At 53.2% G+C, this 26,745-nt stretch overlaps 2 protein-coding genes across 2 annotated transcripts in view; one reads left to right on the top strand and one right to left on the bottom strand.

The window, feature by feature from the left end:
• Positions 1-782: 782 nt before the first annotated feature.
• On the bottom strand, positions 783-21,451 carry CDR2L (cerebellar degeneration related protein 2 like). The gene is made up of 5 exons (XM_068914071.1): positions 21,261-21,451; positions 8,818-8,930; positions 7,229-7,377; positions 6,199-6,363; positions 783-3,959 (listed from the first exon to the last, which is right to left on the bottom strand). The coding sequence occupies exons 1-5, from the start codon at positions 21,337-21,339 to the stop codon at positions 3,074-3,076; spliced, it is 1,392 nt and encodes a 463-aa protein (XP_068770172.1). The 5' UTR covers positions 21,340-21,451; the 3' UTR covers positions 783-3,073.
• Positions 21,452-24,223: 2,772 nt separating this feature from the next.
• HID1 (HID1 domain containing) overlaps positions 24,224-26,745 on the top strand; it is a 31,309-nt gene continuing 28,787 nt past the window's right edge. The window contains exon 1 of the mRNA XM_068913259.1: positions 24,224-24,443. Coding sequence (XP_068769360.1) covers positions 24,378-24,443 — 66 coding nt within the window. The 5' untranslated portion in view covers positions 24,224-24,377. The remainder of the gene's footprint in view (positions 24,444-26,745) is intronic.

The raw sequence follows: 26,745 nt of genomic DNA, 5'->3' as shown, positions 1-26,745 counted from the left end.
TAGGCATTGTTTCCTGTGATATAGTGTTTTTTCTCATCTGTTTGAATTTGATACAACATTATTCTCTTTTTGTCCTGAATCATTGGTGTGTGCTACTAAGCAGGTGTTGCTTTCTAGTAGATCAGTTCCTGTGGCAAGCAAAGTGGTTGTTTAGTACTCTCTTCTTACCTCTGAATAGAGTGCAGTTTTACTTGGTATTTTCAAAGCACATTGAAAAATTCAGATAGAAGGTGGGATAAAAGGACAGAAGGTGCTTATTTTCTCCTCCTTTAATCACTGAAATCCTCACTTAAGAAAAATCAGGGGGCTATGAATCACACAGTCATTGGCACATATATATATATATGTGGCCACTAATATTTTTGGATGCAGAGAAAATGCCTTCAGCACTTTGCTGAACGAACTGCTGATATATTGCAGCTGTGCTTTTGTTAAACCAAGTACTGTTACTTGCATCAGTCATTTTTTTGATGTGTGGCTTTCAAGAAAGACCAAAACAAAAATGGCATTTGAATTGCAAGCTTAGAAATTGTGCAGTTTTATAGACACTTCAGAGCTGACAAAAGAACACTTTTCATGTGGCAAATGTTAGTAGTCCAATTGCATAAAACGTATATTATATAAATAATGAAGCAGTATAGTTTGGTATATTCTCTGTGCTTTCTACAAAGGAGCCTGAGGCATTTTCTTGACCCAAATCATACATGAAAATCAAAGCCATAACTCTCCTGCTGTTCCCAAAAGTAAAAGGAACTGTAAAGAAAACCTCAGCTTTGGGAATATTGGTGTTCCTTTTTATTTAAGAAGAGAATAAAACATTTTAAAATATATTTAATCGGATGTGCGCTTAACTGTGATGCTGATTCACACACTAGTGTTAAAAGAGAAAGTGGAAGTGATTCTCTTCCCACACCTGTGCAACAACCAAATGACGGCAGAACAAACATTGGGTGACTTAAAACAATATTACTTCAGCTATCCCCTAGTACAAATGTTTAAGTATAGGGTGTTGATGTTTGTTGCGCCAGCTACTGACAGCAGCTGCGCTGGTGAACGCTCTGAGAAAATCAACTTGATGCTGCTTTTGTTACTGTTGTTCGTTTTTATTTATTTTTTTTAATACAACTGCTTTCCATTATAAATAAATAAGGCATGAAGGTTCTCCATACTGTTACAGAGCTGGTAGCCACAATAGTGCACGCGGCTCCTAACGTTTCTTGTATATGGGGCCATCGGGCACCTGAAAATGCAGAGCATGGAAGAGAGGAGCATTTGGTGGTGTGTAGTTCGAGGAGGACACTTCCAGAACGGGAACCTATGGGATAGCCAATGTGAGAGGCTGTGCTGTGATTTGGTCATCACATTCCTGCCAGCTTGCCTCAGTGGTAGCCATGTGAACAAGAGAGAGGACTGAGGGGGTATTTTTGCAATATTAATTTCATTGTGAGTGAAACAAGGTAGCTCCTCATAACATCAAGGCCTTTAGATTTGGAGCATAATTATGTTTTAACAGCCTTCCTCCTCCAAAGCCAGATTTATTTTTGTCAATACAGCAAAAATCCCAACCAATTTTGAGATTTTGGGATATAAACTGGTGAATATAGGATCCAAATCTGGCCTAAATTTTCTCCAGGCAGGTACAGAATAGGTAGCTTATACTGAACCGCTCATTTCTTGTGGCTCAATGCTCTGGATGTCGCCTAAGCTGTAATGGAATACTGCTTCTCTGCTTAAAATGCACATCTGACCTAAAAAGGTCAACATCTAGTTGATGAAAAAGGGAAACTGGTGACTCCTGAGACTGCAGTGGCCTTTTGGCTGTGTTTGCGTGTCTGTGGAAGCAACAGTGAGGAGATTTCAGTGCTGGAAAGTGAACTGGAATATGAGAGGTGCAACCTTTGGAGACAGTAACTCAGGCAAGTTTGATTATTTTCAGCAGAAAACTGAAATCTGTCCTCTCATCTGGTAATATATTCAGAGCAAAAGTGCGGGACGGTATGTGATCAGCACTACTGCTAGGGCCAGTGCTCTTGATGCTGTAAGACTATGCTGCTTTGTTGTTATCCTTCTACTACGTGTGAGTCACTACTAGTCAGTTTTTGCAAGCCCATGCAGGTTATATTTGAGGAGCTTGCTACAACGGGGCAATGACAACCTCTTGAACAGCACAGCACAGAGGGCTGATGCGCAGACCATGGACGTGAAGGCATGCCTCTGATACTGTAATAGCACTTCTTGTCTAGCTTATGTGAAAGCCCTGGTCATCAAGTTCCTGCCAGGCACAGCGATTCACCTGGGCTGAAGTACCGGGGCAGATTTAAAGCGAGGAAATCTCATATGCCTACAAAGTCTGGAGAGCATGGGCTGAATTACTAAGTGATGCTGATGAAGACAGGACAATCAGTTTTATGTTTCTCTTCAAGTTTGTCCAGTTGCAATGAGCTTGCATTGTAAATAGCTGAAAAACCTGACTAATAAGAGAATGGCTTAGACAGCAAGAACATACTGCCCTTTAGGGAAGGGGAAAGATGAAAGTCTCTCAGGTACAAGTGCAGGTTCTTAGCCATAAAACCAAAGTGGAGGGGTTGGGCTGATGTTCCCAAGCAGCCCCTGAAGTTCTGATGGCTTTTCCTGTTTTATTTTGTAACATTGCGCTCCAGCTGGTGCAGAATGCTGGAGGACATCCAGGCTTTTGCTTGCAGATAATCAGAGTGACTGTAAGACAAGCTGAAAAGGGTGGGGGAAGTGATCAGTTTTCTTTTTTGTGATGTGGTTTTTGTTGCTGTTGTGATTTCTGGCTGTGGCAGCAACTCATGCAGAGATTCATCATACAGTTTCTCAAATCCACTAACTACAATGTACAATTTTTCCAACAAGTTGCCCAGAGCCCTAGCTTAAAAAAGTGACTTGAATCTCCGTGACGTTTTCTTGTTTTGAGAGTCCCCTTTACATACAAGAATATAACATGAGGCTTCTTGAACCTTCAAAGCAGTGGGGCCACAAAACCTTTCCTGGGCCTAAAGAGAAGACTTGGCTGTTGAGATTGTATGCGGGAACTGCAAAGAGTCAGGACTCATTTGCTGCTCTTGTTTTTCACTTTTGTGGCATTGATGTCTGCTTTTGTTTTCTGGATGCGGGAGAAGATCTCCTTAAAAAGAGCTTTGTACTCAGGCTGGCTTTGCTCCAGCCGCTTGTCCACAGCTTCCACGTGTTTGGTGATGGTCTTCTCCATGGTTTTCCGCTCTTCCAGTTCGTGTCCCTCTCCCCGGAAGTCTCTGAAGGAGCTGTCGCGAGAGATGGGGCGGGAAGTTTGGACCCCTGTGTGGCGCACGCTGTCCTTGTGCTGCCGGCACTTGCTCAGGAGCTCTTCGTACTTCTCTAGCAGAGCGTGATACTGCTCGTCCACTTCTCTCAGGATGGACATGCCCCGTTTGCGCACGTTGTTAGCGTGCAGCGTGTAATTACCCTCATGCCTGCTCACAGCATCCTTGGTCACGATGGCATTGAGGGCTGTATCACTGCAGCTTTTCCGGACAGGATGGTTTGGGGAAGGTGTCATTGACGGCCCGTGATTTTTGCCTCCCTCCTCTTCGGAGAGGTCAATGTAGTCTGCTTCTGGGGCGTTATTCAGTGGCTCAAGGAGGGCCTCAGACAAGTTGTCTTCTCTGCTGAGCAGATACTTCTTGACTTGTTTCATCTGTTGTAGCTCTAGGAGCTCTGCTTCCAGTTCCTTGATGCGCAGTTTGCAGTTCTCCATCTCGCACACTCGTTGCTCGAGGTCCGAGTACTCCTGAATAACAGAGGTGTACTCTCGCTCAACCCTCTCCTTCCGCTGCTTCTCCTGGTTGACTTGGGACCTCAAGGAGTTCACCATGGCTTGAAGACGCTCATTCTCCCGCTCCAGTGGCTTCTGGTTAAACTCCATTGAAGAGCTGTGGACCTGGAATGCGTCCTCGTACCTGAAAGAGAAAAAAGACTCTTGAGAGAGATGAACCAAATGACAGTCTATGATGGGCTCGGATTGTGGCTTACTGTCATGTAAGTAACTCCACAGATGCTCAGAGAAGAAATAGCCAACTGACTATCTGAGATCATGGAGCAAGATATTTCTCCTTCCTGTGTGCCCAGAACCACAATGGGTGGCTGAGGCCCTGCTGGACACGGAGACCAATCCTACTGTCTGATTTGACAATGCTGATGAAAGACAGGAGGGAAATGAAACCCTAAAAGGTGAGAGACTCATCCCATCAACAGACAAACCACCAGCATTGCTGCGAAGCAGTGAAGAATGTTCAAGTGCTACCAGTTTGAGTTGAAAGTAGGGGGCTTTAGGTTTTTCCTTCTGGAGTTCATTCAGTACTTGCTGCATCTGCCTCCTGACCCTAGAGCAAGATGGGGAAAGGAGCTGTCTTGTTTTGGGGTTATTTGCTCACCTTCCCTTCTCCTTCAGGCCCAAATAACACTGGCAGAATGTAGAGGGAAGAGCCCTTGTGCAGGCAGAGCCCCAACGGTACTGCAGGACTGGAAGGGAAAGAGGAATTGGTATAATGGGATGGAAAAGCACCTAAGGAAGCTGCAAGCTGCTTTTCCCCCGTGCCTACTGGACTTGTGAAAGGACGTGTGTTCAGATGCTCATCTTTGCTTGCAAAGGGAAGGTGTAAATGCAGAAAATTTTTTGTGAAGAAAAACTGCCTAGCCCAGAACCAAAGAAGTAGAACTAAGGTTTTTACATTGCTGCCTCTAGACTTAAAACAAACAAACAAAAACAATAAAAAAGCCCACCCAGTCAAAAAATGGAAGTACTGGCTGTGCTTTCCTGTGTCTGGGAAGTGCTCCAGAAAGAGTGGGAGAAGATCTACAAAACACGGGAGGCAGAAAAAGATTTTTGACAGAGTTATCCCCTCTTCATTGCTCACTACAAGAAAACTGATGTAGTGATGTAGAATACGCTCCCCCGTCCCTCAGGTTGCTCTTAGGAAATGTGTTTTGCCTCCTTCTCAATAAAGTGCTCATGGCATCCTATCTTTTTAGAACAGATTGGAAAAAAGAAAGCACCACTGCTTCCCCTGGGCGAGGGGGCATGAATGGTGGCGGAGGGTATTGAACAGATTTCTGAGTTACTAGAGGGCAGAATGACCTTCAAACCAACTGCAGAGCTGAAAGCCAAACTGTGCAGTCCCTCAGCATTGAGGGCAGAGTGGTGCTGGGGGGACAGTGGGGAAAAGAACCACATAGACATTAAGTGGATTTTGCTGGGGGTTAGATTATGCCCTTATAACATCCCTGTTGCTGCTGCAGTAAAAATGTTGGCTGTTCGTATCCTCTGGCAGTGGATGCTTTCAGTGAAAGTTTATTGATTGCTTATCTATTTAAAGAAGACTCTATTACGGACAAAGCTGAGCAAGAAATGCCCTCACGAGGTCAATGAATTAACACAGTGGCTGGGTTTTCAGGAGGACCAAGTGTGTGCTAATGATGAAGGTTTGTGTAGATCATCTGGTACCATGTAGCCTATCTTGGTCTGTGACTGGTGCTCTTAGGGGCTACCGGAGTCGTATGGAGCAAAAATGCACTGGCTGAGCTGGGTACAGTGCGCAAGAGGTGCTGGTCCTTTGTTGGGAGGCGGCTGCAAAGTTGAGTTGTGTTGACAGGGAGGCGAGTCTGCCTGGGCAGGTCAAGCTGATGATTCTCTTTACGCGATGACCGTTACTGGGTGGACCGTACTGGAAGAGGCTGGTTTGATCTATGGAGAGATCAAGCACTGTGTCCTGGCTGGTGCGTGTTCCCTCACAGCTTCCTGCCACCATGCCAGGAGAACCGCAACCTCTCCAGATGCTGCCTGTCCCCTTGGCCAGTCCCAGTGCAGCTGCGTAAGGTGACTGAGTCCTCCTTCATAGCTGTTCCTGCCCCTGAAAAAGAGGTTGTTACATCTCCCCAGTGAAGGCGTCGCTGATGCTGGATTGGGAAGGCTCTGCCTTGCCAACTCCACCTGCTCAGGTGGTCATGTAGGAGAGGAGGTCCTCCCTTCATCTCCAGCATCAAGTTTTAGGCTCAGATGCAGAGCCTGGATCTATATGGTTTATGTATGCCCTTAGAGAGGCTGGCCCACCCCATCCCCTGCTCATGGGCACAGGAGCTGGGGGAGAAGGTTGGAGGCGCTGTTAGAGGTAAGGCTGAGCCCTCCCTGCTCCTCTGTACCTGGGGCTGGAGCACAGCTCCTTAAGGCAGGGGAAGGTGTGGATGGTTCGGCGCCGCTCCCTCTTCTCCCGCCGAATGCGGAGCTGCTCCAAGCTCCGCATTTCTTCCACCTGTTTCTGCAGCTCCTCCACTTGGTTCTGCAGCCCCTCAATCGTTTCTGTCAAGCTGCAGCGAGGCACAGAGAGAGAGAGTACAGGTGAGGAGGCAGGCACGGCAGCCACGGGTCTTTGCAACATGTTTCTTCCCATAAAGAGAGAGTGGATCTGTGGAAGGTACTTCCCGACAGAGCTCAGGTTTCTCCTGTGTGCCCTGCGAGTGTGACAGCTGAGCCCTTGCTTTTCATGGCAGTGGTTGGTCCCTCTCTGCACGGTCCCTCTTGAATGGGAGTGTTTATAGAGAAGGGTGAGGGATCGAAGCGGGGGATCGTGTTAATTTGTGACCTTCTGTTCTCAAATCAGTTGGCTAAACCAATCACCTCCGGGGCATAGGCACTACCTTGGAATATCTCTGCGCTAAAGGGCTCAGGCAAGCAAGCGAGCAGTTTATTCCCCTCTTGTTTCCGCTGTAGAAATAATCAGGGAGAGACCGGCCAGAGATTTGGTTTTATCCTGTCTGTGAATGCAGTTGGTGAAACTCTCTGCTCTAAAATGTCCCTCTCTGTACAGTCATTTGCAAAAGATGCAGCATTGCAAGGACATGGCTTAACATTCTGTTGTTTCCAGGGATGACCTTGGTTGTGGGCCTGTTTTATGAAGTTATTGAAAAGCTAGTGTTTCAGCACGGACTGGCCAAGGTTTCTCTAGATACCGGCTCTGTGCCTGTTGTTCCCAACAGGCTGTCCACTCGGGACCTTCCTGATATGATTATGTGCCTCTTCTCCAAGGAAACACACGCTCCAAGGAGGAGAGGCTGCTGTGCCTCTCTCCTGGCAGCTTCCAAGTCCTTTATCCAGCCCTCGTCCCAAGGGTGCCTATGCTGTGCCTGACCTACGTTAACCAGCATCGCTCTGGTGGGAGGAGGGAAGCCTTACCACTGTATCTTCTGTTGGGATGTCTTGCTTTCTAGCACGAGCTTCTGGTTAGCTAGCTCCAGGTCGCGTGCTGTCAGGTCCAGCTGCTCGTAGACTTTCGCGTGCTGTTCGTTCATCTGCCGCAACATCTCTAGTTGCTTTGTCAGGTACTGCAAGAAAACCCGAAACAAGAACACTTCACGTCCAAGGTCTAGAGCATTTCACAAGCAGAATTCCCACCGCCTTTGCTTCCTTGATACGGTGTCTGTTATCCTCTACCTGCCTGGAGCTGCTTCCACAGTTGAAGTATTCATACTACCCCCTGCCCACTGTGGATGCCTTTGTGTCTAAAAGACAGCTGAACTTCCCTTGCCCTCTGTGCAGGACATCTCTCTACTCAGGTGCCCTTTTATTCACAACACCCAAAGAAAGCCGATATCCCTGAGACCGTACCCCTTCGCCAAAGCGGACTGAAACTGGCTGGTGGGTTACTGGATCAGTTGACACGTCAGCTGCAGAAGCTGCGTTTTCTTTGGAATTCAGACTAAAAATCTGAGTTTGTGAAATGTGAGGAGACCCCTGGGTTTTGCTGGTTCACAGACCCCTTCCTGCGCGCTGCCTTTCTGAGTCTGCTATTGAAAGATGTCCTGCGAAGCACTGGGCCTCCTCTCCACAGCACCAGGGGCTTGGGAGAGCGAGGGCTCGGGGGCTGCAACTGCATAAGGAGCCAGATCTCTGTGGCTCACTCTGCTGGCTGAAGAAAAGTGATTTTTAGAAGCCAGCCCTTTAAAAAGGGGGCATCTACTCAAGTGTTCACCCTCAGCTGGTATCAGATCCCAAACGTACTCCTGAAGGGCTGATGCGGGGGACAGCTAAATCTGCTCACCAATTTCCTCAGCGAACAGACTTCAGCCCTCGTTTGCTCTTCTCGTGCACTCTCCTCCCTTCTCTGCCCAGCATCTGTCTAAATCAGTGGGTTTTCAACCTTTTTTTTTTTGATTCACAGATGCCTGGAAGTTTTCCAGTGGAGGAAACCCTCTGCGTGCAGTAGGTTTAAGCCTCTAAGCTTAGTTCCGTGGGCTCTTAGAAACAGTCCCCTGACCCCAACGGATGCGTGAAACAGTAGGTCAGCTTGCAGCCCTTTGAGAAAGCCCCCTTTGTTAGAGGCATAAAATAGGGCTCTGTTACAGCGCTGCCGAGGGGCCGCTGAGAACAAGTGCGATTATGAATGACTGGAATCAAGAAAAAGCAGCAGCAGAGCAAAGTCGTGAAGAGGAACGGGTGCGGAGGCTGGCGTGCGGGCAGGGCGAGGCCAGATGTGCCCCAGATGCAACCAGTGCTGGTTCGGAAATCTGGTGTGTGCATCTTGGGGGGGGGGGGGGGGGAAATGCGGGACGGGGGGAAAATACCCATTAGTCGGGGAAGGGGAACCTCATCCAGGCTTAATCCACCCTGATTTGGCCACAAATGGAATGGACTTCACCTCCCACCCGCCTTGGTACATCCTGTCATTTCTGCGAGCTGTTTGCGCCGGTGGAGGCACCCCTTCCCGGCCACCTCCCTCCGGTGACGGCGGTGACAGCCCCGAGCGGTCCCGGCTGCGTCTCTACCTCTATTTCCTGCACTTGCTCCTCGTTGGTCGCGTACATCTGCTGCAGCGAGTCCTCCAGCTCCTTGTTGCGCTCCAGCAGGGTCTTCCCCAGCTCGGCTGCCAAATGCAAGTCTGGAAAGGAAAGGAGAGGAGCTCACGGCCCGTGCAGGATCTGGCCCTCGCGCCCCGCTGGGCCGCGGGAGCGAGGGGAGGCGCAGCGGCGGGCCGAGGACTCGTCCTAGCCGGGCTGTGCCGCGGGGCACGCGGCGGCGCCGCAATCAGGCCCCCGAGGCCTGGCTGCGGCCGGCCGGCGCCTCCCGCGCCGAGGCCTGGGGCGGGCGATGGCTGAGAGGGGCTCAGCATCCGTCAGGATTAGCGCGAGGGTTGCTAAAGCCTTGTGAGGCCCCCCGGGGATGTTCTGTACGTTACGTTATCATCTCTAACGAAGGGAGCGTCCTGCCTCCCGCATCGGCCTCCCTCCATCACTTGCTGATAGACTGACGTGAGTAATAAGACGGCGTGCGCCCTGAGGGCGCCGGGCGCTCAGCCTCGTCCTTCTCCCGGCTTCGCCGCTCTTTCCCTGGGCCAGCGCCTGCCTCCGCCGCGGCGGCCGCGCGCGGGGTTGTCCCCGGCCGGGGAGAGCCGTCGTTGCGGGGTGGGAGCTGTTAGCCCGGCGGCAGGGGAGAGGGCCCGCGCTCTCCCGGCTCTTTCCCTCGTGTACCCAAACTTTTGCTGCTGATTGAGTGAAGCCTGGTGATGCAAAGGTCGGTGAGGAAGAACCACATCGTTTTCTCTCTTTTCCGTCCCTAAAAGCCTTTAAGAAGCTGCTGAAGGGCAGGGAAAACGGTTGTTAACGGTGTGGTCAGCTGAAGCGCTGGGTTTGTCACCTCCTGCATGAAAAACATACCCAGAGCCCTGCGAGTCCTGTACTGGCCGAGGCTTGAGTGCCGCAGGGGATGCTGTTCTTGGCCCTGTGATGGCACAGCTGGCTCTTGCAATATCCCTCCACTTTCACAGCAGTTAGTTGTTTTCTTAAAGCCCCGTCTCCTGGGATCATGTGGGTTCCCAGCTTTCCTGATGCTTTAAAAAGCGAATTTCCAGCTCTTAACAGTGGCAGACTGAAAATCTGACCTCAAGCCTTCGAACCCAAAAGGTAAGCAACCGATGCTAATGCGTATTACCACTCTTTCTGTTTGCAACGTGGTCGTCGCTCAGCTTTTGACTAGGCGAGCGCTGCAACGCTGCGGCACGCCTGGGGAGCGGGGTCTCCTCCCTGGCGTTTCCTCGGCCCATCCTAACGCTCTCGTCTCTACTGCACAGCTCGTGGCGTGTTTTGCGAAGGCCCTGCTGGAGCTGGGAGCGGCTGTAATTTCCTCCAGCGGTTAATTTGGGCACGCTGTTGATTGGGAAGCAGTGATACCTGGCCACCAGGGCAAGAGGATGGGGGGCCAGGACACCTGGGATGGCTTCTGAGCCTGGGAAAATCATGAATCTCTCGCACTTCAAGCGTCACAGCCATAAAGTGAGGCAGGTACCAACCTCTCGGCCATGAGCGCTTGCAGGGGAAGAACTGTTGTTAGTGCTTGCTGAGGGATCCTGATGGATAATGCTTCAGTGCTGGATGTACCGTTACGGTATTAGTTTGCACGATGTCTGCTTTTCTTTTTGTGTGGCGATGATGGTGCCAGAGGGTTGGCTGCCGAGATCTAGCCCAAGCCAACAGCTGTTCAGTGCATCCTCAAATCTTCCCTCGACCATGGGAATTAGCTCTCCAGCTGTGGCCTGTATTGCAGGGAGTTATTCTAGGATGCGACCTTTTTAATTATAATAACCGTAATTGCAGTGACTTGGTCTGAGGGCTGCCATCTCAGCTATGAGCGTAATCAAGATGTTGGCATGTGTCCCTGTGGACAGACGTCCTTTGCCTATTCTACAGCCACAAAATTTCTCCAATTTCCAAAGTGCCCTGGGGAAACGGAGTGTCTGCTAAACTGGCTGGGGAACAGTCAGCAGAGATGGGTGAGCGTTTGTGCCTTTAAGCTGCCTGGGGCTGTATCGAACTGCACGGGTGCCTTGCCAGAGCCTGTATCGCTGCCGGTGACCAGCACGTTGCAAATCGTGTCCTGTCCTGCCGGACCGAGGCAGCGAGGAGGGTCCCGGCGCAGCGGCGTGCGGAGAGGGGGCTCCGTGCTGGGCTCCGGGGAATGAGTCGAGAGTGTCCCCGTCCCTGCGGATTACATCAGTGCTCGCCCACCATATGGCATCCAATTTAATCAGCTGGGGTTGAGTTAAGTGGATTAGGCAGTGCAAGATCCCGCATCGTAATTTAAAGGGCTCTGTCAGCAATAATTTAATGGGGGAAATGGGCAGCGTTTGGGGAGAAGTGGGAAAGAAGAGAGCTCTGAGTGGGAAATTCGTTCTTCTTTTCCATTTTGAGTGTAAGGGCCTGGGAGACTCCAGGCTCGAAGGATACGGGGGAATTGGTTCCTTTAATGTCTCTAAACAGCCGTAGCTGTCAACATGTGCACACTGCCTGCCAGCCAAAACATCCCCTGTAATCCTGTCTCCATCGATCCCTCGCAGCCGAGCCCTCTCTCCCCACCTGATGGGCCCCTGGGGGTCCCCCTGGCCTGTGGGGATGGTGCAGGGAAGTGCTTTAATGTCTTCTTTAGACCAGATCCCTGTTGCTCCTAGTGCTAACCACGGTGCCTACGGGGCTTGGGTAGGACACAGCTCCTCTCTTCCTTAGAGACCTCGGAGACCCTAGGCCGAAGGTGAATTTATGCACAAGTTGTTTGGATGGAGGGAGAACTATTTAGGGAGCCTCTCTGCAGAGCGCTGTGGTTTCCCCGTAATTTTTCGTATTGCTCATCGCTTCTCCACAGTCAGATCAGAGAGCCGATACCGTCTGACTTGCCCTAATTTAGCAGTTATGCTGATGCCTCCCTTCCCCGCTCCTTGCTCAGCTCGGAAGAAGAAGAAATAAGGAGGCAGGGCACGGCTGTGCTGCGTGTCCGGTCGGTGCGCCCGACCCACCGCCCGGGAACGCTCGCGGCAGCCTGCCTGTGCTGAAAGCATCGCTGGTGAAACGGCCAATGTTCAACTTAAACATCACCGTACTGGGGGCCCCGATGTCGCCCGAATCCTTTTGGGGCAATAAGGACCGCAGAGCGTGGCTGCAAAGTGTCCTGGGCATAACCAGCTCTTTGCCCTCTGGTCCTCGGTACTGCCGCGAGTGCTGCTGTGACCCTGCTGATGGACACCAGCCAACGAGACGTCCTGCGTCTCCAAACAGGGAGCCAGGCCGGGAGCTCAACAGGGCAGCGAGGCCGTATTCCCCCACGAGCTTCGGTGGGGAAGGCGCCTTGGCAAGGAGGGAGGGGAAGAGAAAAGAGAGGGCGAAAAGAGAAGGGGAAGAGAGAAGGGCTTTGGGTCCAAGTGGAGCATGGTGCTGGGTGCTGCTGCCTTGGAGGCTCCTTCCTTTCCAGCGGGGCGGCTGCTGGCCCGGAGCGCCTCTGTCCGGGGAGTCCCGTGGGAAATCTGCTGGGTCTGCATCTCTGGACAAACTTCAGAAGATCCTGACCCAAAACCTGCTGACGGTCACGTTTGACTGAAATGGGCTGAGGAGCACGCTGCCAGGTATTCACACGCTGCAGCATCTCGTGGGAGTGCCGGGTGTGCGCTGCAAGGGTCTGCCGTGGAGCCGAGCGCTTCCCGGCTGCCCCGGGCTTCCCAGCAGCTTGCAATGCAGCCCAAAGAGGATTTGGAGGCATTTCTGCGCTCCTGGTGCTGGCCTGTGTCTGTTGGTTGTTGCTCCGGGGGTTTGCAAGCCTGGTGGGGGATGTTGTGGCTGCTCCTGGCAGAACTGTGTCCATTTGCTGTTCAAACCAGCCTCACAAATACAGCTGTCCAGAGGAAGGTGCCACCTGGAGCAGGCACTTCTGGCTTCCCTGCCTCGTCTCTCTTACCTTGAACAACTCAACCATTTAGGCTGCGAGGAAACATGCCCGCTGCTCGGAGGGGCTCAACATCTGTGGTGCCAAAAGAAGGCAAAGGCTGCTGCACTTTGCCCCTTATCTTTAAATAATTGCCCACACCGCTGAGCTTTAGCTGGTGGCTGGGATGGGCCAAGTGTGACCCACAGCTTGGGAACAGCTGGCAGAGCCCTGGTGCGGGGGGTCTCCACAGGCGGTTCAGGGTGCTTGGTAGCTGATGGATGAGGCTGAGAGTTAAGAGCTGATGTTTAATGCTGTTGATGTTGAATTTAATTGCGTTTGTTGTCTGCGCCGTTACACGTGGGTACTTAGAGTCAAGGGTAGGTACAATTATTCCTTTCAAAATCTAAATAAATGATGCTATGCTGATTTACCCCAGGGTAGGGTGTACTTGCAGCTCATTTATTTATTTTTTTAGTTGCAAGGGATTGTGCAGTCTGGGTCCATTAGAGTGAAGATCAGCCTTTGCATATCACTCTTACTGCCTGCCGCTCCACGGCAGGTGATGGAGGGACTCTGCGTATTTAGTGCTTATAAACTTTGCAGTGGAACTTACTGGGTACTGAGAAAGCAAGTGCCATCTGACAGCATCTCACAAACAGCCTACAGGCACGTGTGGATGTGCAAAAGCCTTGTCGTCATGCCCACTCCACGGCTGATAGGATTTCCCATGGCCAGGCAGAGCTTTTGGAGAGGACCACCAGTGTTTCTGCCAAGGGATGGATTCTCCATCTCTCTTTGTGTTGGTATAAATCAGACGGTCCTACCAAAATCAGCTTTGCACTGGATGTTGTGTGTGTGTTCAGTGGGAATCTGCCATTTTGGTGCAATCTGGTGCACCGCAAAGGCAGCGTTTGCTTTGCAGAGCAGCCCAATGCAGCAAGGGGGAGAGATGCCGCCGGCAGAGGTGGGCACGTGTGGGGAAATCCCCAGCGGCACAGACGCATCCTCCTTCTCCCCTTCTTCGTTTCAGCCTGTGGCTCTGTCTAGACTGAGCTGGTGTTGGGCACACGGACGTTGCTGGTACTCCAGTAGCCTAATGAGATTTGCTGGATTTCCTGCTTGCTTTTGTTCTTCCTTTTCCTTCCCTTTTCTTTCTTTTGTGTAATCCATCCCGTACCCCTGGGCTGCCTACGCCTATGCCAGCTTCCCTGGTCATGGGAGAAGCTCGGGGCTGGTTTGCGAGGAGTTGAGATGAGCATGACGTACCGAGAGTAGGTCCCTCTGAGATGCCTTGCAGAAGCTAAGTCCTTGAGCAAAAGCGTCCCCACCAGGGAGTGGGAAACGCCAACAGGGATGAGGGCAGCAAGCGTGCCCGCTCTCTCCGCGCGAACCCCCTTCCCTGGCAGGTGACAGGGGTTCAGGGATGGACCGGCTATACCATGCTGGGCTGGACACAGGCCCTCCAGCCTCCTTGGACCCTGCTGGCTCACTACTTTGCCTTCTGTATTTTTCAGTCCTATTCAGTATTTACTTTCTATCAGCTCTTTTTTTTTTTTTTTAAATCCTTTTCCCTCTCAGATGAACTTCCGGCTTCTCTGTTGTTTAGTTTTATGCTCCCATTCTTTTCTTCTGCTCTCTACCATTCTGTGCCCCCAGGTCTCTCTAGATGGGTGGATATCAGGTTGAGACCTAGGATGGTTTCCCCTGCTTATAAGATGTAGGTGTCTATACAAACATGTATACAGCAGCCCCATCCCCGGGCCTGTAGCAGTCAACATGCGTTTTGCCATGTTGTCGGAGCATGATAACACAGAGTATGTTATTAAAGCACAGTTGGGCCCTGTCTGCACCTTTCCCTGATGCTCTCTTATCTAAACAGCCTCCGAGGCTGTGTTTGCCTTGTCGGCTAAAGTGGTTTCAAAGTGCTCGGTGAGTGGCGGCTCAGAGGCTCCGATGCTGCACCTGGATCAGAAAGCATCCTAAATAAATACAGGTGGAGTTGCTGGGGAGGAGAAGAGTGGAAAGAGATGGAGGGAGAAAGGAAGCCAGCGCTTTCCTGCACACATCCCTCCTCCAGGCAGCGGAGAGAGCGCCAGCTAATTAATTATGGTGGGATGCAGAGAACCACGTGAATAGAGGCTTGTGCTCTGTTAAAGCTAAAGACACAGAGATGCATGGATTGATGCCACGTGGGAATCTCCCCAGCGGTTGGGGGGGGGGCAGGAGGTTGTGACTGACCTGGGACGGACGATGAGGATTAGCGCAAGGGAGAATTTGCATGCTCGTGCACGCGTGGAGCTCCCAGCAAAGGCGGCAGCCGGCAGAGGCCAGGGCGGCCGGTCCGTGCAGAAGGGATCGGCCCCCCCAGCGACGGGCTGCCACCACCACGTCAGCTCTGCAGTCCCAGCCGCGCTCCCGCCGCCCGCTCTCCCGCTCCCGGCTCTCGCAGGCCGACGCGGCCGCCCTTGCGGTGCAGGTGGCACCGCGGGTCCCCAGCAGTTTGGTCGGTCGCTGGGCACCCCCAGCGGTGTCCGCTCCGGCCCCACAGCTGTCCTGCAGCTGGAGCGGCCCCCAGGGCCGCCTGCCAGGGCTGAGGCTGCTGCTTACGCCCGTGCACTGCTTCTCGTGTATCGGGGCTGTGCAGGGACGGAGAGGATCCTTCTGTCACGGGCATGTTACAGTCAAATATAGAAAACGGCCTGACCCTGGGCAGTAACTCTGGAAACCTGCCTGGCTTCTCTAGCTTGGCTTTAAAGAACAGCGTGCTCATCTCGCGTGATCTAGCCTGCTGCTGCTCCCTTCCACCTGCACGAGGAAAGGCTTTGAAGTCTCATTTGTCTAAGTGCCCAGCTCAAACGGCCCCTCCGCTTAACTCCTGCCAGCTGGTGCCAGCCAGCTCTGGCCCCTGCGGAAGGAGGCCCTGGCCTCAGGTGTTACCGGTGCCGTTTGCTGGGTGGGAGCATAGCGCTGCAGCCTTCCCGTTTGAGCTTGCAAGGAAAAGGGGTCATCCCACACTTGGTGAATTCTCTTGCTGGTTTATTTACACGCAGCACTAGTTTTGACTGCATTTAGTGGACCTACTGCAGGGCGATGCTTCTTTAGGTGTTCAGCCCCAGCGCCAGGACTGGTTTCCAGGAGGCAGCTCAGCCTCCAGGACGGATGCTAAGGGGGTATGCTCACTTCTCCTTGCTCTGCCTCCCACAACAGAGAGCGGTGCTCAGCCACCGGCTCGCGATCCTGTGCGTCTTCCCAGGACTGAGCCCTTGCTTGCGTGCCAAGAAAACTTGGAAGACAGCATGATAACATCCTAGTTACGACGGCCACTGCTGCAGCTCCGTAACTGGAAGAGGTCAGAGCTGACCCAGATACTGCATGCTCTAACTACTGACATTTGCAGGGAGGAGACAAGTTAACTGAGAAGTACCAAGGCGGCTGTACCACATACTGGACCAAGATAAACTAGAGTAACTTGCCAAAAGAGTGCAAAAGAACCGCTGTATAAACCTGCAAACAGTCACCTTTTGGAGAGAAGGTTTATAACTGTCTGTCTTGTACTTGTGGAAAAAAACAAACTAAAACAGACAGAAAATCAATTTAAAATTCCCAGCTGCATGAAGACCAGCAGTTGTGGAACATCTGGTCTCATTCCTCCAAGATATTTTCTGAGAGGCATATTTTCCTAAATTCTTGGCCTGCGTATGTGCTTTTGAGCATGTTAAGTAGTAGCTTTGGAGATCTTAAAGATGCATCTGGTCAGAGGATGTGGAGATCTTTTAGAGTCAGATGGGGCTGGGATATATCACTCTGCGTCTTTGCAAAAGGCCTTTTAGCAGAGGCGATAACTGTCTGAAAGTGAGAAGTTGTGCATTAGCCTGGGCACTGGCGCTGCTTTTTGGAGCAGCAGGATCGGGCCCTTATGTTGTCATTGCTCCACCTGTCACATGGACCCAGCGCACCCTCCCTGTCACGAGCCGGCGCTGGCTGGTACTGAAGAAATGAATGAGGATTGGAAAATGCATCCATGGTGGGGACAGGCTCCGCTTGCAGGGCGACAGCGGTGGGCTGTTCCTAGGCTCCAAGCTCCTGCGGCTCGGGGTTGCTGCGGATGGAGCTGTGGATGCGCCATAAATCCTTCGCACGCAGCCTTGCCAAGGAGCAACGCCTCTGCTTAGCAGAGAGATGGAGAAAAATCCTCTGGTTTCTTCCTTCTCTTCTCCTCTCCCTCTTTCCAGTAGTTCCTCTAATTCCGCTCCCTCCCACAGCTGGAAGTATGTGCCTGGTTTCAGCAGCTGGAGAAAGGAGTTTCTGTGAGTCTGGCAGGGAGGTCCTGAGAGCCGCTCTGTGCGGGGCTCTCTTATGCCCTGTTTTTTTGCCTTCCTCATGTACCAGGGGAATCTGTGTTCTAGGAATATATATTTTTCCAGATCTGGAGGCTCTCACTGCTTCCTCATCTGAAAGACTGACCTAAATGTCATTTTATTTCCTTGTCTGCTGGGGCTTTCTAGTCCCTCTTATTTCCAAGCCTAAGATTCCTCAGCAGCTCAGCAATGAGCCACCGAAAACTTCCCACTACCGAGAGCTAGCTACCTGCAGTACCGCACTGCTAAATAAGTGGCTCAGCCACCGCAGAGACAGCTCGGTCCCTCCGACTGGCAGCTGGGGAGGAATGACAGCAGGTTAACTGCTGCGCTCCTGGCTTATTCCCAAAACTGTGTAGTTTATTCCCAAAGCTGGGCAGCTGGGAAAACTGCATCGCGAGGGACAACTTGGGGTACCGCCTGCTCCCCAACGCAGTGAATGGTTTGGGCAAGCTGGCTGTGTGTTGTGGCTTTATGGACCACCCCGTCGAGGTTGGGTGGTGGCAGAAAACGGGCAGTTGCGGCTGCCAGCCGCATGTTAGCACCGATCCCCTGCGCTCCCCAGCGACAGCGGAGCTGATCACCGGAGCACTCGTGACCCCACGTCTTTACACGGATGAGTTGGGAGTGGTGCAAGCTCAGCACCTTGTATCATTTTCCTTCTTAGCATGCAAGCAGTCGCATACTTGTCAGGGGGAGGAATTAAAATAAGATGCTTAGATCTAGAGACCTTTAGAGGTTACAGCCATAAAGTCCTAATTCTGCATTGCAGACAGGTTGGCCCAGAAGTTTGTGTGGCTTCCCGGGAGGAGAGGACTATCAGTCTCGCAGCGGCAGTGAGATGATGTGCTGGCTCCTGGAGTACCTCCGGTCCTGCTGGCTAACTCGGAGCAGTGCTAGGCGGTTCAATTTACGCAGGAGGAATTGCCTCAACGCTTGCACTGGGTCCAGGCTCTGGGGCAGCAGGGGTGGCTTTTGGGGACCTTCTCTTAGGCCTCGCTCTTGTGCTTTTTGGTTTAGACCTGAACTCTGGCACGGGGATGGGGAGGCTGGGGAGATCAGGGCGTTCAGCAGGGTGAATGAGAGAAGGGCTTGCTTTAGGAGCCTGGAATGAGGGACGGGGAGGCTAGAAGCGGTGGCAGGTAGCTGCTGGGTCCCGGTTTCCGCTCTATTTGGATCCACATGATTGACTTGGCACGCAGCCATTGTGAACACAAACGCGTCTAATGCCTGGGAAAGGTGTCCCCGCTCTTCCCCAGCTCAGCTTCTCTAATTTTAGCTCATATTCGTTCACTCGGGGCCTGGCTGCACGTACGCCCTGTGCTCAGAGCATGATGCAACCGTAGCCACATCATCAGCTCCCAGCAGCTGGAGAACGGCTCCCTGGAGCTGTCCTCGGCGAGTGCCGACCGCTGGCGTGCTCCTCTTTGAGCGCTTACAGCCGCCGATCCCGCAGGCCTTTTCGCCAGCCCGCGCGAGGTGGGGCTGCAGCCGAACCAAAGCAGCGCTGATGCCTGCGGGAAGCCTGGCAAACGAGCAAAGCCAGGCTAGCAAGCAATCGGCGCCTCCGTTTTTTTTTTATGGCTCGCTGTAAATCGGAGAGCCTGCCTCGAAGGAACACCACGGGAACGAAACACCTCAGAGGGCACCAGCGCTTTGTCCCCTCGTTGCTCTCCAGTCTCCTGGGATTTTAAGTGCTGAAGCATCTCAGTACAACCCCTTCGACCGGGCAGGCGACCACTGGGAAACCGGTACAGGGAGCGGAGCGGCGTTGGCTTCGTTCGAGCGAGGCTGTAAGGGCTTGAGGCTGGAGACCAGATCTCGCCACCTCGGAGGCTCGTGGCGGCTGCAATCAGTCACTGCGGGTGCTTCAGAAAAGCAGAGGGATTGGGGGTTGTTTCCTCCAAAAAAAAGTCTCATTTCAGGAAGCCGGAGATGGAGGATGGGGGAGGGAAGTAACAGGTGCTTGGAGCGGAGCTGGAGGCATGACTTACTCTGTGCTGCTAAAATGGTTAATCAACATAATCATCACAGAGCTCCCAGTTAAGCCGTCCGTTGCTTAGCAAACAGTTTGGGGTGTAAATGTAATAAATATTTGATGATACTGTGAAATCATGAAAAAAGGCCCAGCAACCACGCGATTCACGTAAAACCTTCTCCTCGCTCCCAGCTTAGGCTGCTTTTGTTTCTCCCACCCCTTGCTCCTAACGGCGAGTCTTTCAGCCTATGCTTTTGTCATCCGTCTTCCCGCGCTGCTGCCAAGCGTGCCGCTGGTGCGCGACCCCGGGCCGCTGGCGTTCCCGTCCTCGCGGCCGCGCCGCCCGCCCCGTAATCACGCTGCGCCGAGCCAACGTCTCGCGCCGCCCGCCCGCCCGCCCGCCCCCCGTTTCCCAACCAGCGGCTTCGCGACCCTGCGAAGAGACTAGCGCTGGCCTTACTGGCGCTTTGTGCATCACGCGAATTAATGGTAGTTGTAATTACCCCGTAGGACCTTTCCAGTTCACTGATTTCAGTTAAAGCCTTCCCCAGCTCTCCTTCTGGGTTTGCCTAAGTCTATACCGCCCTCGCTCTTACAGGAGGTTGCAAACCCCACAGCTGGGCTTTGTTTCGGGTCTGTTTTCTATATATACTTGAAGGTGGCGTCTATCTGCAGCGTCAATCCAGCATTTGAAGTCAGTTATTCTGCATTTACGCCGCTGGGACAGAGCTGGGAAGGTGGCCCGCAGCGGTAAGGTGCTCTTAGTGGCACCTGAGTGAGTGCTGACTCATGAACTTGAGACCAGTGACAGCGTTAGGCTAAAAATCAATCGGTCCCGCGTCGTTTGACTCTCCCTGTATTCATTCTTAGTCCCGCTGTTCCTCAGCCTGCATCCTGCCCTTGGCCCAGCGCCTGGTCCCCTTGTGAGCCATGCAAAGACGTCACCCAGAAATGTGAATTTCTGAGCATTCAAAGGCTGCACTGTTTCTTCAGCTGATAGCTCCAGCTCTGTTCTCTGCCCTGGTTTAATTCAAGCGTTGTGTTTTGCAGAACAGGGCCTGATATCCAGCTATGGGTACTGTTGTTAACTGAGAAGTTGGGGTTAAAAACGAGCGGTAAAATCACTGAGGGCTGGTTATCATTCCCTCCTGAGCCTCTGCCCTGCAGCTGAAGTTGTGTAAACTTTAAATCATGACATAATGTACCGGAGCGATGGTGGGCCGAGGCACTACAGCTGCAGCGGGACTGCACATCCTTACTGACAGTCAGCCAGCTAAAATAAATATGTAACTGTAACGTACCTATAGTGCAATGTCTTAGAGGGGCAACTATTTAGGTACAAATGATTTTCCCTATACATTGACAAGTCTGGTTCCTTGGAGGGCCGCTCATCTGAAACAGGACTTTTTCCAGTTGTTTACTTACTGTGTGTTGACTCAAAATGTTAAGATAAGCAAAAAAAAAACCAAAACAAAACAAATACACACAGACACCAACTGTCCAGCCTTAAGATAAAGACTGTACAGAACTAATGCAAATGTAAGTACATTTACTTTAAAGCAAACTACACAAGTGAATATTTATCTTTCTCCAGCCAACCTATTTTTGCTGTTTGAAATGACATTGATTTTTCTCTCCTTCCCCATTTTTCCTGCTTTTATGGCTGCCTGGTAGAATCTCCAAAAGTAACTCTGTGATTTAGAAGCTTAATATCCTTTTGGATTTAGGCTTGTACACCAGGAGCTTTTGGGAAACACTTTCAGCATCCTCAGCTTCGCGATAAATCATTTCTGAGGTATTCATTGCTAACCAGTGTGTCTGATAACTCCACCTGCAACTGCTCGGAGATTAAAGCAGTCTATCATAACTCTCCGGGTGCGATTCCGCCCGCAGCAAGTTTTCTGGGGAACCAGCTTCCTTGTGCATGTCACGCACCCAAATCCCCCCAACCTGGAGCTCAGGCCAGACCCTGGACCTGCCAGGTTTAAACTTCGCATGGCCAGGGGCAGCGGTTGGGAGCAGCCGGGGTTTTTTGCGGCGGTGCCAGCGCAGGACGAGGCGCGGGGCTTGCAAGCCGAAGGGGCGGCTGGGCAGGGGGCATCCTGCCGCCGGGATTTGCCCCTTGCCTGGGGCCGGCCCCCCTGCGCGGTGCTGCCCCCCCTCCCCGCCCCAGCCCCTCAGTCCTTACCCTGCTCCAGGTCCTGCTGGTCGTACCAGGGCTCCTCTTCCTCGCTCTGAAACTCCTCCATCCTGCCGGCGCTCAGCATTTAGCAGCAGCGGCCGGGGGAGACGCGCAGCATCCGCGAGTGCCGGGCGGGCGCGGAGCGGAGCGGAGCGGCGCTGCGGGCGGGGCGGCCCCGCCGGGCCCCGCCGCCCCCCCGCTGCCCGGGCCGGGCCGGGCCGGTGCGGGACGTGGCGGCCGGCTGCCTGCCGGGCCGGGCGGGCTCCGCGGGGGACGGAGCGGGGCGGCGGCGGCGCGGGCCACGGCTCGCCCGGGGCCGGCGGGATGCACAAAGGAAGAGGGCCCGGCGCAGCCAGGCAGATCCTCTCTCCGCAGCTCGGTGGAGACCTCTAGCATGGAAATGCTGCAAGGAAACCCGGCGAGAGGGAAGGGGGAGGCGAGACCGGCCTCCTGCTCCTCTCCGCCCAGCCCCGCCGCTGCCAGCAGGGCGGGCAGGGGCCGCCCGGGGCCGGCACCGGCTCCCCCCGGCTGCGGGCGATGGGGCCGGGGGTTTGGGCTGCCGCAGGGGAGGGGCGGCAGGGGCGACCCTGCCTCTGGGCTGCGAGGAGAAGGGGAGCTGCTTTGCAACCCCCCCCCCCCCGCCCTTATAATCCCTTGCTGTCCCAGGGGTCTGGCTGCATTTCTGCCCCCCAGGGAAGGCAGCCGGGAAAGGGGCTCGTGCCAGCGCCCACTGGGACACAGAGGGTGTCCTGGCCTTGCTGTGGCCTTCTCGGTGACTTTGGGCAACCACCAGCCTCCTCTTCTTGGGATCCTTCAGTGGGGAGGTTGTTGCTTCCCTGCCTTGGCCTGTTTGGATGCATTGCTCTTCAAGTTGAGTTTTCTCCTAACCTGTCTGGGTATAAGTGTAAAAGTGGAACCCCATATAAACCACCCCACGGCATCACCGTAACGTGGTCTTTGTCTCTTTGCACCCTAATGAGAAATCACAGCTTCTGATACTAGCTTCTCTCTTAGCCTTGAATACAAGCTTTTTTTTTTTTTTTTTTTTTTTCCTGAAGGAGCTTAAAACTAAGAGAAAGGACAATTTGTAGAGTTTGGAGGAGGAATTGGAGGAGTTATGTCAGTTATACAGGTAGGTTCAGAAAAGGCTTGGAATTTTGGTAGTTGCTTCTCAGTCTAAGGGAATAAGGATTAGTGAAAGTGGATTTGCTCCTGTTTGCTAGTGCAGAATTTTGTTCAAAGGAGTATATTTGTCCTTGATAACCCTGGAATCCATGAGAGACTCTAAGGTACAAAGTAACTCATGCGAAAGTGGATTTAGAACATTTTTTGCTGGCTGAGTGATGAAACTCCCTAGATCTATATTTGATTGCATTACCCTGTATTGGTGCCTACAGAAAAGGCAATATAAGATGTTTACGCAAGAGCAGCAGACTGTACATCCAGAAAAGAAGTGATCTGTGTCAGAAAACTCTGGCCAATCCGGCAACGACAGGCAGCAAAGAGCCCATGAATGATTAAAGCAAATGCTAGGAGTCAGCCCTTGTGTACAGTGACACAGGAGGGAAATAACGCAGGGAAAAACAGAGGAATTTTCGGTCATTCCTCTGGTGTCCTCTTAGACCTCTCTATCCGTATCCATGTACTCCCAAAATTCAGTGACCACCTTGGAAGTCTTCTGCCTTGATGGAGCTGCAGACCAGCATCGAGAAGTCTCTTTTAATCTTGCATTTGTAACTCGGCAGAGTTAATGAAGCACTTTTAGCATGTCTGGGAGAGAGCCATCTCTATATGACTCTAAGGTCTTTTTCTGAGCATTTTTAATATAGAAATGGGAAAATCTTAACTGTGAAATATAGCTGTCTGCAAAAAGTGCTCTCTTCCTAGCTATAGGTTATCATCATTCATCTGTACAGCATAGCCATTACCAAATGCGTGAAGTCTCAGGTGCAAAGTCCTAGCTGTTTGGCAGCAAAGGTCAAATGATAGAGGACTTTGCAAAAATAACTTTTCCTGTAGGTTCTACAAGAATGTCTCAGATCTGACCTGTCACCTTGAGACAGTCAAACACCGGTGATTACTGTACAGGCTATGTGCTGTCAGATGAGGATTCCCACAACGTGCCCCAGCTGGGGAGCCAACACATTGATTTCTTTGCAGAATGACTGGAATTGCCTCGTTTCCGCCCAAGAAACGCAGTTTGGAGAACTGAGCGTGTGAGACGTAGTTCAGAGCCAGCGAAGAGACCGGTCTGTAGCTCACAGAGCTGCTCAGCGCAGGAAACACGGACAGGAGCTCTTTCAAGGCAACACCCAGCCGCCTCAAACCGCTGCTTTGAGGGGTTTAGGATGGGCCAAGCTCTGCGTCCGTGGTCCCTGGGGCTGTGCAACCCAGGTGGGAGGAATTGCACTAGGGTTAACGGGCTGCCGCGTGCAACGAGCTCGTTACGGGGTGCTCGTGGAGGGTGCTCGATGGAAGCCGCCTGGCTGACGGACCCTCCGAGAGCAGCACGGGGCCGAGGTCGGCGCCGGCCCTCCTCTCCGGCGGGGCTCGGCGCGAGGCCGCCGAGGTGGTGCTGTCGGGGGGCCTGTGCCCGAGACCAGCTAACCGAGGGGGTCTGAGGAGACGCCAGACAAAGGCTGGCGGCGGGGGGACAAGGGGGAAGAAAAGGGGCTGGCGGCGGGGGGGAGAAGAGGCCTGAGGCCGCCGCCGGCCGGGGAGGAAGGGCTGGAGCAAGAGGGCCAAGGGGTGAAATCCGCCGTCCGCCGCGGGCCCTGGCGGGAGTGGGGAGCGTGGGCCGGGGGGACCCCGGGGCAAAGGCGAAGGGGCAGGAGGCCAAGGTGGAAGGGCGCGATGGAGGGAGGCTGCGGGCAGGCGGGGACGGAGGGAGGAGGAGGAGGGGGGGGAGCGGAGCGGGCGGTGGCCGGGGAAGGAGGGCTGGCAGCCGGGCTGCGAGAGGAGGAGCCGGCGGAGGAGGAGGAGGAGGAGGGAAGGGATGAGGGAGGGCCGGGGCGGCATCTGCGAGGCCGGGTTTGACAGGCGGCGGGGGAGGGAGCGCCGCCGGCGCGGGGAAGGGGCGATGGCGGCGGCGGCATAAAGCGCCGCCAGGGGCCGGGCCGCACCATGGGCAGCGCCGACTCCAAGCTCAACTTCCGAAAGGCCGTGATCCAGCTCACCACCAAGACCCAGGTGAGGGCCGCCATGTCGGGGGGGGTTGGTGGTGGTGGCGGTGGTGGTGCGGGGGGACCCGCCATGTCGGGAGCCGCCCTGAGGCGCGGCCTCCCCTCAGCCCGCGGCTGCCCGACCCCTGGCCGCGACGCCTTGGCTGTATTTTTATCTTATCTTTGTTGTTTCCCTGCTCTCCCACCCCACCCTCCGCGGCGCCGTGGGCACAGGTGAGCGCGGAGGCCGTGGGCGCGTGGGGCGGCCGCCTCGCCCCGGCGACGAGCGGGAGCAGCGGGCGCCGTGCGCGCTCCGGGGCTCGGCCGCGGCCGGTGGCGGTCTGGCTTTCCCCGCGGCGCTCAGGCCACCTGCGCCTCGTCCCCGGAGGCCCCGGCATCCCCGTTGAGGGACGGGGGCGCGAAGGCGGCGCTGGCCGGACGAGGCCGGGGGCGCCCGCCGGCTGCCCGCGATGCCGGCCGCGGTGTGAGGACGGCTGGTCCGTAGCCCGCCGCTGGCTGCTGCGGGGGGCCGCGTTTCGCAGACCGAGGCCCGGCTTCGGCGAGGGGAGGTCCTCGGCTCCTGATGTGTTCACGCGGAGGTTTAAATCGGTGCCAAGTTTGGGAATGTCTCCCCTCCTTTCTGTATTTTTTTTTTTTTTAAATAACTTGGGGCAGGGTCTTGCCCTGTGCTTGGGTGAGGGTTGCCTGAAAGGGCTGTTGGCCAACCGTGCTGCGGAGAGAGCTTTGTGCAGCAGAAGCAGTTCCCGTCTGTGACCTGCAAAAGGGTTGCTGTATTTCTGCAGGCTGAACAGAAGGAGTTAAACGAGAGGAAGGCAGGGTTTTGGACAGCGAGAGTGTTTGCCTGGAGGTCTAACAGGTTTTGCTCTTATACTGGGAGCCAGCCCAGTTCTTCCCTGAAGCTGGGAGCCCAGTAAGAGCAGCATGCTGGCAGCAAAGTGGTGTGGACTGCTGTTTGTCTGAGGGGCTGTGCTCTGCTGAGAAACCAGGTCTCAAGTTCTTCAGAGCTGCAATGGAGACCTTGTGTTCGGAGCCACCTCCGGTGGTGTGGGAGCAACGGCAACTACGACAACCTAGGGATGACGACAGAAGGCGATGTAATGGCAGGCGAATGAGGTCAGAAGGAAAAGGGATGAATGCAAAGGGGTAAGGGATGATGAGAAAAATCTGTGAAATCTCATGAGGCAAAGACTTGGACTGAGAAATGGATCGTAGAAAGTAGGGCTGGAAGAGCCTTTGAGAAATCATGTTTATACTTTATAAAGCAGTATCAATTCTATCTGCATCCCTCAGAAATGTCTTTTGTGAACTTCTTAAAAACCTTCTGTTTATGGATGTTCCTCAGCGTCCCTAGACGAGAAGAGAAGTAGACAAATTAGCGTTAGAGGGGATTTTTCCAAAGTCTCTTTTGGATGCTGGAATAGTTCAGAGTGCCTTCAACTTTGGACTCTCCTTCCTCCACTAGCAAATATCATTTAAAAAAAAAAATGAGATGGGAAGGGGGAATCATGCCTCTATTTCTCGGGTCCTCTGTTAGCTAATGGGATCCTTCAAGTTTGCTGGTCATAAAGCAAATTCAGTATGGGGCAGTCCTTCATACTGCCAGGCAGGAAAAGAGAGTGCCCCCCTCCTGTCCGCAACTGGTTTATTGACATATGCAGTGAGGGAACGTGCTGGGGCCCTGAGTAAAGGAAGGAGAAAAATCGTTGTTCTTGACTGGTCTTTGTGGTCCAGGTGAGACTAACCGCCACGTGGAAAAAGGGTGGGGTGTTGGCGCTCCCATATTTACATACCTTAGAAGGGCACCGGTGTTTGCTTGTGCAGGATGTGTGACTGGACTCCCCTGAAACCTTCTGAGCTCCTACCAGCAGCCCCCTCCACGTAACCTCCCAGCCCACGAGTCCCTGGATTTGCACCAAGCTGAAATAATGGGCAGAGTCAGATCACCGCTCCAAAGCGATGTGCTCAAAATATACATTGCTTTCTCAGCAGCATATCTCCTTTTTTTACAGCCTTCTCCTCTGACATCAGCTTGCAGGACAAATAGATTTTCATCAAATCATTGGTAACATGAAACCCTGAGCTTAGTAATGTGCTGTGCAGTGTTTCCAAAGGCTTTGATGGAAGGAAGTGGTCTAGCAGAAAGCAGTGTTCACTCACGGATGAAAGTCCAGAGTTAGCACTGATAGGTTTTCTTAAAAATATGATCTTAACTCTCTAGACTTCTTTCAATTTAAAAAGTACAAGTTTTCCCATGTGAACATTAAAAAAAGATGTGTAAGGAACATAGCGCTTTAGTAGTTGCAGCATAT

The sequence above is a fragment of the Struthio camelus genome, chromosome 19 (genome assembly GCF_040807025.1).
Source record: "Struthio camelus isolate bStrCam1 chromosome 19, bStrCam1.hap1, whole genome shotgun sequence".
In the NCBI taxonomy this organism is placed as follows: Eukaryota; Metazoa; Chordata; class Aves; order Struthioniformes; family Struthionidae; genus Struthio; species Struthio camelus.
Note: the sequence above shows the minus strand (reverse complement) of the source record. Positions and strands in the feature narration are given on the sequence as shown.